Genomic DNA, 18,269 nt, shown 5'->3' with positions numbered 1-18,269 from the left:
CCCCTCCCCTCAGCCCCCCCACCCCTCCTCTCACCACCCACCCCTCCCTACACTCCCATATCCCTCCCCTCACTCTACCCCCCCCCCCCAACCCTCCGCTCACTCCCCCAATCTACCCCCACCCTTCCCCTCCTCTCACCCCCCCACCCCTCCTCTCACCCCCCCCACCCCTCCTCTCACCCCCCCCCACCCCTCCTCTCACCCCCCCCCACCCCTCCTCTCACCCCCCCCACCCCTCCTCTCACCCCCCCACCCCTCCTCTCACCCCCCACCCCTCCCCACACCCCCCACCCCTCCCCACACCCCCCACCCCTCCCCACACTCCCATATCCCTCCCCTCACTCCCCCAATCCTCCCCCACCCTTCCCCTCCCCTCAGCCCCCCACCCCTCCTCTCACCCCCCACCTCTCCCATATCCCTCCCCTCACTCTACCTCCCACCCCTCCCCTCAATTCCCTACCCCTCCTCTCACCCCATCTCCCACCCCTCTTCCCCCTCTCACACCCCATTCCTCCTCCCACTCCAACCCCCCACCCATCCTCTCATTCCAACCCCCTCCCTCTCCTACCCCTCCCCTCACTCTACGCCCCACCTCTCCCCTTACTCCCCCACCCCTCCTCTCACCCCTCCTCTCACTCCAACCCCTCTCCTACCCCTCCCCTCACTCTACCCCCACCCCTCCCCTCACTCTACCCCCCACCCCTCCCCTCACTCCCCCACCCCTCTTCTCACCTCACTCCCCCACCCTCCCCTCACTCCCCCACCCCACCCCTCACTCCCCCACCCCACCCCTCACTCCCCCACCCCACCCCTCCCCTCACTCCCCCACCCCTCCCCTCACTCCCCCACCCCTCCCCTCACTCCCCCACCCCTCCCCTCACTCCCCCACCCCTCCCCTCACTCCCCCACCCCTCTTCTCACCTCACTCCCCCACCCTCCCCTCACTCCCCTACCCCACCCTTCACTCCCCCACCCCTCCACTCATCCCATCTCTCAACCTATCCCCCACCCCCCTCTTCCTCCTCTCACACCCCCATTCCTTCTCCCATTCCACCACCCACCCCTCCTCCCACTCCAACCCCCCACCCTTTCTCTCATTCCAATCCCACCCCTCCACTCACTCCACCCCCCCTCGCTCTACCCCCCACCTCTTCCCTCACTCCCCCACCCCTCCTCCCCTCACACCCCCATTCCTCCTCCCTCTCCACCACCCACCCCTCCTCTCCCCCCTCCCCATCCCTTCTCTTACCCCACCCCACCCCTCCTCCCACTCCAATCCCCACCCCTCACTCCATCCCCCCCACTCATCCCCTCACTCCACCCCCCCCCCCACTCATCCCCCCACTCCACCCCACACCCCTCCCCCTTTTCTCTAGACCTGCATCCACTCACTTCTTCCTTCTCTTTGCTCCCAAGGTGTTCCCAAGGATTCCACTGAGATCCCACGTCTTCCAGACCCCACCTCCTTCCTGCCCCCGATCCTGCGGCGGAAAACATTGGAGAGGGACGCAGCCCTGGAGAGGCCAAAGACCCTGGAGTTTGCACCGAGACCCCGGCCTTCGGCCAGCCGTCCACGGATTGACCCTTGGCGGTTTGTCTCCTTCACCAGGACTCACAGTGCGTCGCCGGGCAGCAGCACCGAAACCCCCAGCAACACCGACTCCGGGGATGAGCGCCTCGGCACCTCCTGTCCATCTGCTCTGGACACCGGCTGTGTCCGTAGCTTGCTGGACATCGACCTCGAGGGGCAGGTGGCTGATGGGACGGTCCCACTCTGCCAAGCTGACCTGGCCCTCCATAAAGACTCCATTTATAGCGTGGAGGAGGGTCACATGCGCTGACACCACTAGGCCGCAAGCCTGTCACCCTGGAAACCGACCTGCAGCATCTCTGCCCTTTGACCCTGCCGTGTCATGACCCCGTGTTCCGATTCGACGGTTTGAAATCTGAGTTGTCCAACCCGTAAGGCCAAAACACCAACTGCCTGATTGATGAGAGTCAACCAATGAGAGGGCCTCAGTGCTCAAATATTCAGCATCAACAGGAACGGATTCTGCAAAAATGACCCCTTCTGTTACCTTCCTGGTGGGCGTCATGGGGGTGGGGTGGGCAATATTTTAACCAAAATAGCCTTTCAAAGCAGTTTGTGGTGGATTGAGGGTTGCCAACTCTCACAGGGTCTACTTGTGAAGGCTTCACCCTGTGAAATCCAGCTACAAGTCAGATCGTCAGCTCTCCACGATATTTATTTAAACCATTAATACGTCAAAAGAACAGCGCAATAATTTTTATTTTCTCTCTTGGAGTTTTGTCACGGTGGTGGAGGAGTCTGAAGATGAATTGTCAATTTCTGAAGACTCGAGGTGAAGCCTAGAGGGTTGGCAACCCCAGATAGATGGGACTGTGATGATAGTGGCCTTGCCTAGTCTCCATTTTCCTTGCTCTATCTTACACCAGGAAAGGGCGGAAGAGCTTATAGCATTGGGTTTTGGAAAGTCATTTTGCCAAATTGACAAACAGAAAGCCAATCCTGATGGGTTGATTTTCTGTAACATTGGTCCCAGTGACACAGAAGGTTTGGGGATACAGGAGTGGGGACGGACAGCAAGTGTAAAAATAACCTCCCACTGTAAATACTTTGGTTGGAAGTTTTGGGAATCATCCTGGGTCAGCAATACTGTTGTCTTCCCCGTCAATCAGGATACAGCACCCATCACTTCAGTTTATTGTTGTTTACATGCTCTTCATGGGATGTGAACAGCACTTAGTTGTCCGTCCCTCATTATCCAGGAGAAGATTACACCAGCCACATTAGAGACAGCACTGTATCCCTGACGTCACTGTTTTTGGGAAGGGGTGATGTTTGGGAGGCGGTAGGGAATGGGTTATTGAGCGAGGGAAGCTATTTGGTGTTGCGCACATCTCAATGGTGCTGGGGTGCGCAGACTCATTCACTGAGCAGGCACCGTTTGAGAAATTGGAGTCTGCTTAAAATCCAGGTCTTGGGATCAAGTGAGACCCCCGAGAGATTCCAATTGTTCATCCAAATGTGTTTCCAGTCGAAGGGGGAAAGAGAAGAACATTGCATTTTGATCTAAGTCTCAACTGTCCGATGTACATCTGCAATGTTCCCAGTCAATCAAAAGCCAGAATTAGATCTTTCAGGCCCCTGTGCTCCTGAATTAGCTAACTCTCCTTCAACGGTCACACATTACAGAGTGAATTGGTTTAGTAAATAAGGAAGGGTAACCACTCGCACCACCACAAACACTCAGTCACAGCAGGGTGTACCATCTGTAACATGCACTGCAAACTTTCACCAAAGGTCCTTAGCCAGCACCCTCCAAACACTTCCATCCCAGATGATCATTAGAAAGGTATGTCCTTGGCATCTTGCAAACACTTCCATCTACAGGGCAGTAGATCCATGGGAACACACCCCCTGCAAACTCCCCCCTGAGCCCCTCACCATCGTGGCTTGGAAATATATCGCCATTCCTTCAGTGTCACTGGGTCAGAATCCCGGAATTCCCTCCCTAAGGGCATTGTGGATCAACCCACAGCAGGTGGGATGCAGCGCTTCAGGAAGGCAGCTCACCCCCGCCACCTTCTCAAGGGGCAACTAGGGACGGGCAATAAATGGTGAGCCCAGCCGGTGACAGCCACAGCCAATGAAAAGAAGAGAAATAATCACTGCTTCGACCTCGTTCTGAAGTAATTTGGTCCATATCAGACTTTCGGCAGGATGTGAATTTGCACACTTAGCTTGATGAGGGTTGATTAACAGACTATAATTTTCTCCGGAAGACAGGAAAGTTGCAGTTGAGGCATTCAAAGTGATAGAGGGCTCTTACTGAATAAATAGTGTTATACCACTGGCAAAAGATTTGATAACCAAGAGGAGATGGATTTTAAATGTTCAGTAAAAGAACTGTCAGGGAATTAAGAAGTGCTGTTGTGATCCAGAATGGGCTGTCTGCAAAGGGGATGTTCAAACAGGAACTTCCAAAAGGGGGCCATTCGATCCATCACCTCTGTGTCAGCTCCATGAAAGGAATCTACTTTGGAGAAGGAAACCTTTGAAGGTTCTGGGGCTGTAGAACTAATTAGATAAGCCACTACAAAAAGACGGAGGAAAGGCTGGGGTAAGAATTAATGTCATCCCACCTCTTAAAGAAAATCTTCAGGATTGAGTCCTACTCTGCATTAATTCTCTGGGATTCAACCTGTTTGAGTGTTTGAGAAAACTTAATTTTGCCACAGGTCTGATCTGTGCTGCACTTGTTTCTGATGCTCACCAGAACAAATCCTGGGTCGCAGCCCCTCCTGGTGCTCACTGTCAGTATTGCAACTCCATTAAAGACGGTCCAGGTGAGAATATAGAGTCACAGGAACACCACAGAAACTGACCCTTCAGTCCAACTCATTCATGCCGACCAGATAACCTAAATTAATCTAGTCCCATTTGCCAGCACCCAGCCCATATCCCTCTAAACCCTTCCTATTCATATACCCATTCAGATGCCTTTTAAATGTTGTAATTGTACCAGCCTCCACCACTTCCTCTGGCAGCTCATTCCATACATGTACCACCCTCTGCATGAAAAATGTGCCCCTTAGGTCCCTTTTAAATCTTTCCCCTCTCCCCTTAAACCGAACCCCTCTAGTTCTGGTCTCCCTCGCCCCGGGGGAAAAGACCTTGACGTTTTACCCTATCCATGCCCCTCATGAATTTATAAATCTCTATAAGGTCACCCCCTCAGAACTGGACCAGCCAGCAACGGATATCTGTGCAATTTTGAGTTGGGAAACTAATTAATTCTGTAAATTATTGTAAATAGCAGGAAATGATGTGACCATTCGTTCACTGGGCAAGGACATCTCATGAGATGTATCGACTCTAAAAGATGTAATAAGCAATCTGGAAGGATGTTTAAAACTTTCATCTCGATGTAAATACATGTAAATTATATAAAACAAAATTGCCAGGTTTTAATGGCTGATTTATCCTTAAGTTATACAGTGAGGACAATGGTGATTGTGATTTGTAGAAGAAATTAAACTTATTTGTTGATGTTTGACTCTTCCTTAAAATTCTGGCCTCGTTGTTTTTGATTGTGAGGTCCCTGGGATTGCCCAGTCCTGACCTAGTGATTAAAGCACCGCAGGGTGTCCCGTCGCCTTGTGGTTGTGTCCCTCCCTCTGAGCTAGCATGTCCAGGAATAATTCCCATCTGACATTGGACGTGTAAACATATCCAAATGGGTTAACCAGATTTGGAAGAATGGTGGTTGGGGGGTTGGGGTGGATCTTTTAGAAACATATAAAGTTATAAAGGGAACAGATAAGATTGAAGCAGCGGGGTTGTTTTCACTGGTGGGTGAAACTGGAGTCGGGGGACATTGCCTCAAAATAAAGGGGAGCGGATTTCGGAGTGAGGAACTTCCTCACCTAAGGGGTTGTGAATCTGTGGAATTCCCTGCCCAGGGAAGGAGTTAAGGCTACCTCACTGAATGTTTTTAAGGCAGAAACAGATTTTTGAGCAGTAAAATTAAGGGTTATGGTGTGGGGGGCGCGGGGAAGTGGAGCTGAGTCCATGATAAAGATCAGCCATGATCTTATTGAATGGGGGAGCAGGCCCGAAGGGCCAAATGACTTACTCCTGCTCCTAGTTCCCATGATCTTTTGATTAAAAACCGCATATTCACGTGTCAGAGAAGCTCAGCTCGTTTTTCTGGGTGGCCTTCATATAGGGGTCAGGGAGACTCGAATAGCAAGCTCTTGTCTCCCCCCCCCCTCTTTAAATTTCAGCTCATCCTGTTGCTGGGTCCCTCTTGGCCAGGGAGGAGGTGGTGAACTCGATGTTGTTCTCTGAGGTTTCACCCACCCTGACCACCAGAAGGTGGCAGTGTGGAGCCAGGGTTGGGTCCTTCGAAAGCGAGCAGCAGGAGAGACCCGTGTCTGTCTGTTTATAAAAACCCAATGAACTGCAAATGCTGTCAATCAGAAAGCAAAAATAGAAACTGCTGGAAAAGCTCAGTGAGTCTAACAGAGTCTGTGCAGAGAAATCAGAGTTACCATTTCAGGTTGAGTGACCTTTCCTCAGAGTGGTTCTGACGAAGGGTCACTTGACCCAAAATACTAACTCTGATCTCTCTCTGCAGGTGCTGTCAGACCTGCTGAGTTTTTCCAGCAATTTTTATTTCTGCATCTATCTGTGAGATGGTGTTCACCAGTTTAGGCCAAGCCACAGTGCTTCGAAGTACACTCACTTGGTGAAATGGCAGCCAATGTGTGCAGAGCAACCTCCCAGTACACTGCTGTGAGATAACCTCATGATTTCTCATATCCAATGGGTAAGCGATTGGCCAGGACAATGGAAGTAATTCTCCTTCTCTTCCAAGGAATAGCGCGGGATTTTTACACTCCCCTAAGAGGGCAGGCTAGGATTTAAAGTTTCTTCTGAAATACAGAGTGGCACTGGGAGATGTTTGGGTTGAGTCTCTAGAGGTGGCTGCACCCACAATCCTCTGCTTCAGAGTGGAGAGTGTATTCCCCCCCCCCCCCCCCCCCCCCCCAGTGACACTTTGCTGCTGTCCTGAGCCTGGATATCCACAAATATTCCTGAAGTTAACCAACTGGATTTATTCTGGGCAGTGTCTGTTTCTATACTGTAACCAGGGTGCAGGGTATGGAAGTTGGCAGGGGAACCCTATCCCCTACACTGTCTCAGACACTCAGGTAGGCCACAGTGAGAGTCCCTCCCACAGTTCTGAAGCAGGTGACCACACACAATCTCAATTTGCACAGCACAGAAGGTGGTCATTTGGCCCATCGTTTCTGGGCCAGATCTCCCAACAAGCAATTTTTTCAGTGATTTCACTTCCCCGTCTTCTCCTCTGTAACCTCGCACATTCGTCCTTCCCGGTAAACAATCCAATTCCCTTTGGAAAGCCTCGATTGAATCTGCGTCCAGTACACACTCCAGGCAGGAATTGCCAGGCCCAAATCACTCAATCAACTGAGAACCTTTAACCTTCTGTCACCATTGCTTCTTTCAGCCATGAACTTCAACCTGTGACCCTGTGGCTGTCGATCCTTCCACCAATGGGAACAATTTCTCCATTACCCTGTCCTTCATGATTTTGAATGTCTCAATGAAATCTGCCCTTAGTCCTCTAGTGTCCAGCCTGTGATCACCTGCTTTGGGATTGCACCAGAGTTAAGATCTATAATCCAATTGTGATCCACTGATGCAGTACAGGAATTCCCTCCCAGCTGTCACACCCCACACCTTAGTTTCACATTAAAACAGTTTACCAAATTGATTCCTGGGATGTTAGCAGTGACGTATGAGAGAGATTGAGTCAGTTAGGATCTTATTCGCTGGAGTTTAGAAAAATGGGGTTCTCTAGAAACCAATATAATTCCAACCAGACTGGACAGGGTAGATATTCCCGATGGTGCGGGAGTCCAGAATCAATGGTTATAGTTTAAGGGTAAGGGGTGAACCTTTTAGATCAGAGATTGAGGGCGGCATGGTGGCTCAGTAGTTAGCACTGCTGCCTCACATCGCCAGGAACCTGGATGCGATTCCACCCTCGGGTTACTGTCTGTATGGAGTTTGCACATTCTCCCCATGTCTGTGTGGGTTTCCTCCGGGTGCTCTGGTTTCCTCCCACAGTCGAAAGGTGTGTAGGTTAGGGTGGATTGCCCATAAAAAATTGTCTGTGGTGTCCAGGGGTGTGTAGGTTAGGTGCATTAGTCAGGGATAAATGTACAATAATAGGATAGGGGAGTGGATCTGGGTGGGTTACTCTTTGGAGGGTCAGTGTGGACTTGTTGGGCTGAAGGGCCTGTTTTCACACTGTGGGGATTCTAGTCTAGATGAGAAATGTCTTCACCCAGACAGCAGTGAGCCAATGGAATTCACTACCACAGAAAGTGGTTAAGGCCAAAACATCGCGTTCTCAAGAAGGAGGTAGCTATATCTCTTGTGGCTAAAGGAGATGGAGGGATGTGGAGGGAGGGAAGGAATAGCATTCAGCTCAATGATCAGCCATGAATGGTGAAATGGGGCCAAAAAACCTGCTCCTGTCTTCTGTCTCTCTCTGCTCACGTCACTAAAGTTGGAACCATTCCCGTGAATCTTTTCACTGGGCAAGGGGTAGGCAGGAGATTTACCAGGGTGTTGCCATGGCTGGGGAAGTGGTGAGGAAAGGCTGGAGCTTTTCTCCTTTGGAACCGAGGAGGCCGAGGGAGATCTCATTCAGGTGGACAGAGGTCCTGCACAAAGGGTGGAGAGAGGACCAGGTGTCATGGTTTGAAAATAAGAAGTCAGCTCCTTTAAGTTTGACCAGTTTCCCTCAGCAGCTGTCAGTAACCGGGGAAACAGATTTAGAATAATTCTCAAAGTTTGGACAGCAGCTTTCACCCAGAAGTCGATGGGGATCTGGAACTCTGCCTGAGAGAGTTGCAGATGCAGGGAAATATTTGATCAAAAACACTTTGGAAAAATCACTTGAAGCACTCTGATCTGCTGCTGTGAATAAAGGGCTGTGAAATGGCAAGAGATTGAATGAATCGTTTGCAACCAGTATAGGTATGATGGGCTGAATGGCTGGGGCACAGTGGCTCAGTGATTAGCACTGCAGCCTCAGAGCACCATGGACCTGGGTTTGATTCCACCCTTGGGTGACTGTGTGGAGTTTGCATGTCCTCCCTGTGTCTGCCTGGGTTTCCTCCCACAATCCAAAGGTGTGTAGATTACGGTGGATTGGCCATGGGAAATTGCCCTGTAGTAACCAGGGATGTGCAGGCCAGGTGAATTAGCCATGGGAAACGCAGGGTTATGGGGTGGGGGTGTTGGGTATTGATGGGATGCTGTTTGGAGGATTGGTGTGGATTCAATGGGCCAAATGTCTTGCTTCTACACTGAAGTGATTCTGCAATATCCTCCTGATTTGAATGTAATTTAAGGCATTTTTTGGTTGGGGGGGGCAGGGAGGGGAGGGCTTTGAATGTTCTTCATATAATCAGTAAGATTATTGAACACTGAATATCAGCCATCATCCTTTTATCATCCATTCAGGAGACAGTATTCAGGTATATACATATGTTGGGCCCTGGGATAGTTTCTGAAGATTTCATGGTGTGCAACATGGCGTAACTGAGAAATGAGGAGTAGGCCATTCGGCCCCTCAAGCTTGCTTCACCAGACAATAAGATCAGGACTGATCCAGCTGAGGCCTCAACTCCCCCGTCCATTGGAAATCCATCTAAATTGACTTTGAATGTATTCCAAGACCTCACCTCCACCAGCTGCCAGGAGACGGGGAATTCCAAACAAATTCCTCCTCGTCTCCAGGAATCTTCCTATCCTGGAACTGTGACCTCTCGGTGGTGGGGGTCATCCTCTTAGCATCTTACCTCTCGAGCTCCCTTAGAATCTTACGTGCTGCAATAACAATGACCTCTCGTTCTTCGAAACTCCAGTGGGATGGGCCCAATCTGTCCACCCTCTCCTTGTAAGGCAAACCTTAAATTCTTGGTATAGGCCATCTGATGATTCATCCTTACAGAAGGGGGCTGGGGGAGATTTCTCCGGTTTATCAAGGTCAATAATTATCTCATGCTCAACACTAAGTGATCTCCTCGACACATGATTGGTTTAATGTGTGCAATCGTCTACCACCTTCTCTACATACTCGCCATAGACCTAATACAGGGAAGGGTGCACTGGGATTCTGGGAATGTCATCTGAGGAAACTATATTCATTGGAATTTAAGAGAATGAAAGGGAATCTGATTGAAATGTATCAAATTCCAACAGGACTGGATACAGGAAGGATACTCCCCCCCCCCCAGTGAGGGAGTCTAGAACCAGGGGACACAGTCTCAGGAAACGTGATAGACCATTGAGGACTGAGATGAAGAAACATTTCTTCACCCAAGAGGGTAGCGAGCCTGTGGAATTCTCTACCACAGGCGGCGGTGGAGGCCAAGTCAATGAAGAGATTGGTAAAGGTTCAGATATAAAGGTGGCACAGTGGTTAGCACTGCTGCCTCACAGCGCCAGAGACCCGGGTTCAGTTCCCGCCTCAGGCGACTGACTGTGTGGAGTTTACATGTTCTCCCCGTGTCTGCGTGGGTTTCCTCCGGGTGCTCCGGTTTCCTCCCACAGTCACAAAGATGTGTGGGTCAGGTGAATTGGCCATGCTAAATTGCCCGTAGTGTTAGGTAAGGGGTAAATGTAGGGGTATGGGTGGGTTGCACTTCAGCGGGTCGGTGTGGACTTGTTGGGCCGAAGGGCCTGTTTCCACACTGTAAGTAATCTAAGTAATTCAATATTGTGGAGAGAAAGCAGAAAACAAAGGTGAGGTAAAAGATCAGCCACATTGGTATTGAATGGCAGGGAATGCCCTCCTCCTGCTCCTAGTTTCTGTTACAGCAGGGAACACATTTGGAAGAGTTACTCCGTTGCCTGTACAGTGCTGCAGCCTTGAAGGGTGCTATGTGAATGCACAGTTTTTCTTCCCTCCACCCCTCAGATGTGCCAGGGGTGGGGTCCTGCGGATCAGAGCTTCAGCTGCTCATGCTCCTGACAGGAGGGTCTCTGGTGAACGTCCAACACTGAGACCCCTGCCGCCACCCCACTCCCCCCACTCCCCCACCCCCAATCCTGTACAGTCAGTGAGAGGCTGCAGTGACTACCCCTTTTGGAAGAAGGAGACACTGTGACACCAACCAATGAGACGTGCGTATCATCCTGTTGGTAACCTAGCAACACAACCAGTGCTATTTTTGGACAGAATCACAAATGCAGCTGAATTTGAAAATACAGAAAAGGAATCTCAAGGTGCTGTGCGATGGAGGAAGGAGGCCACACAAACACAGCTTCCAAAATGAAGTCTACGAGGTTGGAAATGTTCATGTGTGAGCTGAGATCAAGTGCAGTGTTTACTAACAGCAGGAAGGGCTGTGCCCGGTGTTAACCCTCACGGATTTCCACATCAATACTTATCTCATGCACAACATCAAGAGAAACAAATCATCTAGTCATTACATTACTGTTTAATGGGAGTTTGCTGTGCGCAAATTGATTGCCACCTCCTCTCCATTGCTAAGAAAGGATATTGTCATAGAGTCATATAGGATGGAAACAGACCCTTCAGTCCAACTGAAATAGTCCCATTTCAGTCTGAAATAGTCCCATTTAGCAGCACTTGGTCCGTTTCCCTCTAAACCCAGATGCTTCTTAAATGTTGTATTTGTACCAGCCTCCACCACTTCCTCTGGCAGCTCATTCCATACACACACCACCCTCTGTGTGAAAAAGTTAGCCCTCAGGTCCTTTTAAATCTTTCCCCTCTCCCCTTAACCAATGCCCTCTGGTTTTGGACTCCCCCACCCCAGGGAAAAGGCCTTGGCTATTCACCCTGTCCATGCCCCTCATAATTTTACAAACCTCGATAAGGTCACTTGCCACAGACCGAGCTCTGAGAGAGTTGACCTGGATTCCTGGTTCCTGGGTTGGAGGTTTGTTTTCTGAGGGCCGGGGTTTGCCTGGGACTGTATTCACTGGAGTTTTGTAGAATAAGGATTTCCTTTATTGAGACACTAACACTTTGAGAGGATTGGACAGACTCATTGCAGGAGGGATGTTTCCCCTCGTTGGGAAGACTAGAACCAGGGAATGCAGTCTCAGGATCAAAAAGATAATGGTAAAGTCACCCTAGTCTTCCCAGACCATAGGGCTGCTCTGTAGTTAGGTTCCTTCAGGATAGGCCATTTAGGATCGAGTTGAGAAAACATTTCTTCACTCAAAGGGCAGTGAACTTGTGGGATTCTCTACATCAGAAAGCTGGTAACCCACTTGACCATTAAACCCATGAATTAGACCCTTCCATTTATGTAAATCAACAGCTTGACGGAAGGAGCAAACGTGGGTCCACGCTGAAGACCCCATACCATCTTCCATTCAGTACTTAACAAACATTCTTATCCTTCCCCCAACCACACCTTCCAAACAATGGATTCCCCTTGCACCACTCGCCCCTCCCCACCCCAGCTCACTACTGGTGATCACAGTATCAGCTGTTAGGGCCCCCCACCCCACCAGAGTTCCAGAATCCCCTTCCTACAATGCTCTACCTCGTCTGCCTCCTCTAAGACATTCTGTGAAACCTACCTCTTCATAAAATCCCAATGGTGCAGAGAGAGGGCTACAGCCCATTAAGTCTGCACCAATCTTCCAAATAGTATCCCTGTAAATCCCTGCACACTGTGGGACAATTTAGCACAGTGAATCCACCCTAATCTGCACATCTTTGGACTGTGAGTGGAAACCGGAGCACTCGGGGGAAACCCACGCAGACACGGGGGACAACGTGCAAACTCCACACAGTTGTAGAGTCACAGAGCACGGAAACAGACTCTTCAGTCCAACTCCTCCATGCTGACCAGATATCCTGACCTAATCTGGTCCTATTTGCTAGCACTTTGCCCATATCCCTCTAAACCCTAAATGTAGGGGTATGGGTGGGTTGCGCTTCGGCGGGTCGGTGTGGACTTGTTGGGCCGAAGGGCCTGTTTCCACACTGTAAGTAATCTAATCTACTCATATACCCATCCAGATACCTTTTAAATGTTGTAATTGTACCAGTCTCCACCACTTTCTCTGATCTGCCAGAGGAAGAATGGAGACTAGTTGCCCGAGGCTAGAATTGAACCTAAGTCTCTGGCGCTGTGAGGCAGCAGTGCTAACCACTGAGCCACCCAGGTCTTTGATCTGTTGTTTTGATCGGATGTCTGAGTATCTCATTCTGTGGTGCAGTGGCATGTTTTGATTGATTAATGACCTGTGATGTGCCATGATGTTCAATTCTCACTGTCACTAGCAAAACTGTTACTACCTCATCACTTGATTCTGCCCTCCCTCTGTCACTGAGACCCTCATGTTGTGTCTCTGTCATAGTTACCCTGACTATCACAGGTCACACGCACACCTTCCATCCTCTGAGGACTGGAACTCATCGAAAACTCTACCCTAACTCATACCAAGTTCCGTTGACTCCCCTTACTCCCTGTGCACACAGGCCTCCATCATAAACCAGTCCCACAACATTCCTACTTTCAGATTCCTGTTCACATTTCCAACAGGAATTGGCCATTCAACCCGTCGAGTCTGTTCCATTATTCAATGGGATTATGGCTGATCTGTGGCCTAACTCCATATCCCTGCCTTTGGCCCATATCCCTTAATATCTTTGCTTAATAAAAAAGATATAACTCAGACTTAACAACTGATCCAGTATCTATTGCAATTTGTGGGAGACAGTTCCAAACCTCCCCCACCCTTTGTGTGTCAAAGCGTTTACTCGTATCTCTCCTGAATTCTTAGATTATTCCCTTGGGTTCTAAAATCTCCAACCAGTGGAAATAGTTTATCATTATCGACCCTACCTTTTTCTATTGATATTTTGAAAACTTCAATCAGATCACCCCTAAAGTTTTCATAGGAAGACCTTCAATAGTCTCACCCCTTTCCATCTCTGTTTGATTGTCCTCCCAAGAGGTTTCATGTTGAAGGCGTTATACAAATGCAGGCTGCTCCCTGATGGCTGATGGAGTAAGTCACCACAATCTCGGTAGGGTTGAACCTTAGGCGTTTGGACCAACAAATGGTCATTGTCGGGGCATGGCCATTGGAGAGGCCATTAAATCTGAGTTACTCAGAGACACCACATTAGCCTGGGCCCTAGATTACCAGAGTCCCATAAACCTCCTACTCAACATTCCCACATTACCGGCATCTCCCCGTTTGATTCCTTTCCTGTTCAGGATCTCACAAGGGCCATCTTCCCACAGCTTTGAGAATTTTAGAGAAACCATGGTGCGATTATTTAATTCGACAGGCAGTGTTGGGGCCTACTGTGTGTGACCAGCTCTGCTCTCTCCAGAGTGACGGCCATGTTTGTCTGACACTAAGGAACATTCGAGAACCTGCTTTGAACCAAATGAAGCTGATTGACATATCATGCAGTCACACTGACAGCATTTCCAACCCTCCCGCCTCCAATTTTTTCCCTGTAGATTTTGTTGTGTTTTAAATTCATGAATTGCAGGTGTCTCATTTACCTTGGGCTGATGCACCATTACCATTGGAGACTGTTTCTATGGTTACTGGCAAACAACACAGAAGTCACTTCCAGGAACTGGGTTTAGTCTTTTGTCATTTCTTTATGATATTATGTAAGTTATTTTTTGAAAAAAATCAATATATTACTTTTGATCCTGAGTCCATTTTTTTTGCATCATAGATCCTAAACACACAGCTGCCCTTTAACCTCACTGATGTCATCAGGGAGGGTACAGATTAAAATTAAAATGAAAAATACAGAAAACCTCAGGACAACAGCATCCCTGAATTTGAGGTTGTATCTAGATTGTACGTTTGAAGGTTCTTTGACAGGATGTGGACATCACAGGCTGGGCTGACTTTATTACCCATCCCTAATTGTCCCTGGGGAAGGTGGTGGTGAGCTGCCTTATTGTAATAGGATCATACAGCACAGAAACACACCCTTCACTCCAACTCATTCATACCAATCACATTTCCTAAACTGAACTAGTCCCATTTGGCCCATATCCCTCTAAACCTTTCCTATTCTTTTAAATATTCCAACTGTATCCGCCTCCATCACTTCTTCTAGAGTGTTGGAGGCTGAGGGGTGACCTTTTAGAGGTCTATAAAATCATGAGGGGCAAGGACAGGATGAATGGCCAGGGTTGGGGAGTCCAAAACTAGAGGGCGTAGGTGTAAGGTGAGATGGGAAAGATTTAAAAGGGATCTAAGGGACAACTTTGCCACACCAAGATTGGTGCGTGTATTGAATAAGGAAGTGTGGAGGCTAGTACAATTACAGCATTTAAAAGGCATTGTGAATAGGAAGGGTTTAGAGGGATATGGGCCATATGCTTGCAAATGGGATTAGATGGGTTCAGGATATCTGGTTGACACAGATGAGTTGGACCGGACGATCATGTACTGTGCTGTACAACTCTGTGACTCTCTGACTTTATATGAACCACTTTCTGTGTCAAAAGTTGCTCCTTTGGTCCTTTTTAAATATTTCTCCTCTCACCTTAAAAATATGACCCCGAGTTCCCTCAAGCCCTCGGAGCAGCACAGTGGCACAGTGCTATTCTATGATTCTAGTTTTGAACTCCCTCACCCTATCTATGTTTTTCTTATCTAGTCACTGTAAGTATGCCCCTCATGATTTTAAAAACCTCTATAAGGTCACCCCTCAACCTCCTATGACCCAGTGAAACAAGTCCCAGCCTATCCAGCCTCACCCTATAACTCAAACCCTCCAGTCCCAGGAACATCCTTTTCTGCACCCTCTCCAATTTAATGATTTCCTTTCTATAACAGGGCGACCAGAACGGGACACACCAATGTCCTGTACAACCTCAACATGACGATCCCAACTCCAATACTCAACGGTCTGAGCAATGAAGGCAAGGGTGCTTAACACCTTCTTAGCCACCCTGTCTACCTCTGTAGGAAACTATGTACCTGAAACCCTCGGTCTTCTTGACCTGCTGCAGTCTGTGTGATGTAGGGATCCCCGTTTGGCAGAGGCTACCAGGATTTTGGGGGTTAATGTCACTGGACTAGTAAAGCAGGTTAATGCTTTAGCGACATGGGTTCAAATCCCACCACAGCAACTGGTGGGAATATAAGTTAAATCAATATGTTATAAATAATTATTAAAAGGAATGATAAAGCTAACCTTGGTGACTATGACCATGACAACTATCAATTGTTATAAAAACCCATCTGGATTAGAGTAGTGCTGGAAAAGCACAGCAGATCAGGCAGCATCCAAGGAACAGGAAAATTGACATTTCAGGCAAAAACCCTTCATCAGAATGAAGGGCTTTTGCCCGAAACATCGATTTTCCTGCTCCTGGGATGCTGCCTGACCTGCTGTGCTTTTCCAGCCCCACTCTAATCTAGACTCTGATCTCCAGCATCTGCAGTCCGAGTAGAAACCCATCTGGCTCACTCATAACCTTTAAGGAGGGAAATCTGCTGTCCTTACCTGGTCTGGCCGTGAGTCCAGACTCACAGCACTGTGATTGACTTTTAATGACCCGCTGAAATGGCCCGAGCGAGTGCCACAGTTTTAGCAATCTGCTCGAGAGAAAACGTTAATAACACTTTAAATAGCACTTTACTGTGTGTGAAACCGTTTCAGCTGTCATTGTAAAACATCCCAAGGGGATACTGAAAGGAACCAAATTCTGGGCAGTTCTCTGGCCTCAGTGAATTGGATTCAAAGGCAAATACCAAAGGTTTTGGACACAGTTGACAGGCAAGCGCTGCTTTCTGCAGCAGAGATCACTTACACTTGAACTGGATCACATTCATTCACCAATATCTTCCCAAGTAAAGCTTCCTTGCAAAAACAGAAATTGCTGGAAAAGCTCAGCAGGTCTGGCAGCATCTGAGGTGGGAGATCAGAGTTAACGTTTCGGGTCAAGTGACCCTTCCTCTGATCCCACTTCACAGATGCTGCTGAGTGTTCCCAGTAATTTCTGTTTTTGTGATTGATTTACAGCATCTGCAAGTTCTTTTGTTTTCTATTAAGAATCCCTTGCCCATTTCACGACACTGGCCTCACCCAACACCTCAACCAACACAAGTCACTGAGTTTCAGTCTGAGTCCTGTCCTTCTGAATGCAAAGAAAATGAGGCCATGCCACAGACACCTTACACAGGTTCGGGTTTGAATGTGGACTTTCCTGGTGTGTTTGCCTGGAGTTCACTAGGCCCCCTCCTGCAAGACTCCAGAGAGAGTCACAGAAAACATTACAGAGAGCAACACTTCCCTTGTTTAGCTAATGGTAATCTAGTGAGGAGTCACAGGGAAGATGTACTGACTTAGCTGTGATCGATTAAGTGACGGGATTATTGATGTTGCTTCAGATTCTGCTGCAGCTCCTAACTAAACAGCCACAGCCTGTTGTGAGAGAGCACCTTTGATGTGCGAGAGAAGCATTTAGTTACCACTGACATTAATGATTCCATCATTCACACAGGGGGCAATTTTAAAAGTGGAAAAATAGACAAATCCTTGCTTATAAATAGAATCGCGGACACTCAAAAACAAGGACAAGCACACACACACCCACACACACAGTTGCAAACACACAGATGCACGCAGAAACACAGACAGACACATGTTTGAATATTCACACTCCAACATACAGAAACACCTCCTGAAACAGACACATGCACACACCGGCACTCACTGTGACAAAACTCACAGACACTGATACGTGGAGTCTTTCCCTCTGAGTTGCTCACCATCCCGACTTGGAAATATATTAGTGTTGTTGGGTCAAACCCCTGGAATTCCCTCCCGAAGGACAGTGCGAGTGTCCCAGCAGCACACGGACTATAGTAGTACAAGAAGGCAGTTCACCCCCAATTTCTCGAGGGGCAATAAGTGCTGACCCAGCCAGTGATACCCATGTCCTGCGAGCGAGTAAAAAGACGGAGTGCGGAGTGGAAGGAAGCATAACATTGATGTAGCGCCTGGCTGCATCTCTGGTATTTTCCAGCCAGTGACTTGGTCTAGAATTGCAATCTCCCTTGGCACGTGACCTAGTGCAGCAGCCAATGTATCCCATAAATCCCACACCAGGTCAACAGAAATCTGAGTTTATTCCATGCTGTTGTAAGCTTGCAAGGAACATTTGGCCAGGACACGGCCAGATCGCTCAGATCCTCCTTAAGGAATGTCACAGATCTACTTACTTCTAGCCAATCCAGTTTCACATCTCTTCGGAATAGACAGCGGCACTGAGTGTCAGTGGTGGGGGGAGTGGATGGTTGTGGATGTGGTGCCAGTCAAGTGGGAGCTGCTTTGTCCCTGGATGGTGTTGAGTTTCTTGAGTGTTGTTGGAGCTGCCCCCATCCAGGGGCAATTGGGGAGTATTCCATCACACTCCTGACTTGTGCCTTCTAGATGCTGGACAGATTTTGGGAGTCAGAAAGTGAGTTACTAACTGCAGGATTCCTGTCTCTGGCCTGCTCTTATAGCCACTATATTTATGTGGCCGGTGTATTTCAGTTTCTGGTAAATGGCTATTCCGAGAGTGTTGATAGCGAGGGATTTCAGTGATCGTGAAGCTAATAAATGTTAAGGGGCAATGGTTGGATTCTGTCTTGTTGGAGTTATTCATCTCTTGGT

The 18,269-nt window shown here is 48.6% G+C and overlaps 1 protein-coding gene across 1 annotated transcript in view; it reads left to right on the top strand.

Moving 5' to 3' along the window:
* map3k10 (mitogen-activated protein kinase kinase kinase 10) overlaps nt 1-5,086 on the top strand; it is a 79,783-nt gene extending 74,697 nt beyond the window's left edge. Inside the window, exon 10 of the mRNA XM_060856060.1 lies at nt 1,417-5,086. Within this exon, the coding sequence (XP_060712043.1) occupies nt 1,417-1,841 (425 nt within the window). The 3' untranslated portion in view covers nt 1,842-5,086. The remainder of the gene's footprint in view (nt 1-1,416) is intronic.
* Nucleotides 5,087-18,269: the final 13,183 nt, after the last annotated feature.

The sequence above is a fragment of the Hemiscyllium ocellatum genome, chromosome 47 (assembly GCF_020745735.1).
Source record: "Hemiscyllium ocellatum isolate sHemOce1 chromosome 47, sHemOce1.pat.X.cur, whole genome shotgun sequence".
Taxonomy (NCBI): Eukaryota; Metazoa; Chordata; class Chondrichthyes; order Orectolobiformes; family Hemiscylliidae; genus Hemiscyllium; species Hemiscyllium ocellatum.
Note: the sequence above shows the minus strand (reverse complement) of the source record. Positions and strands in the feature narration are given on the sequence as shown.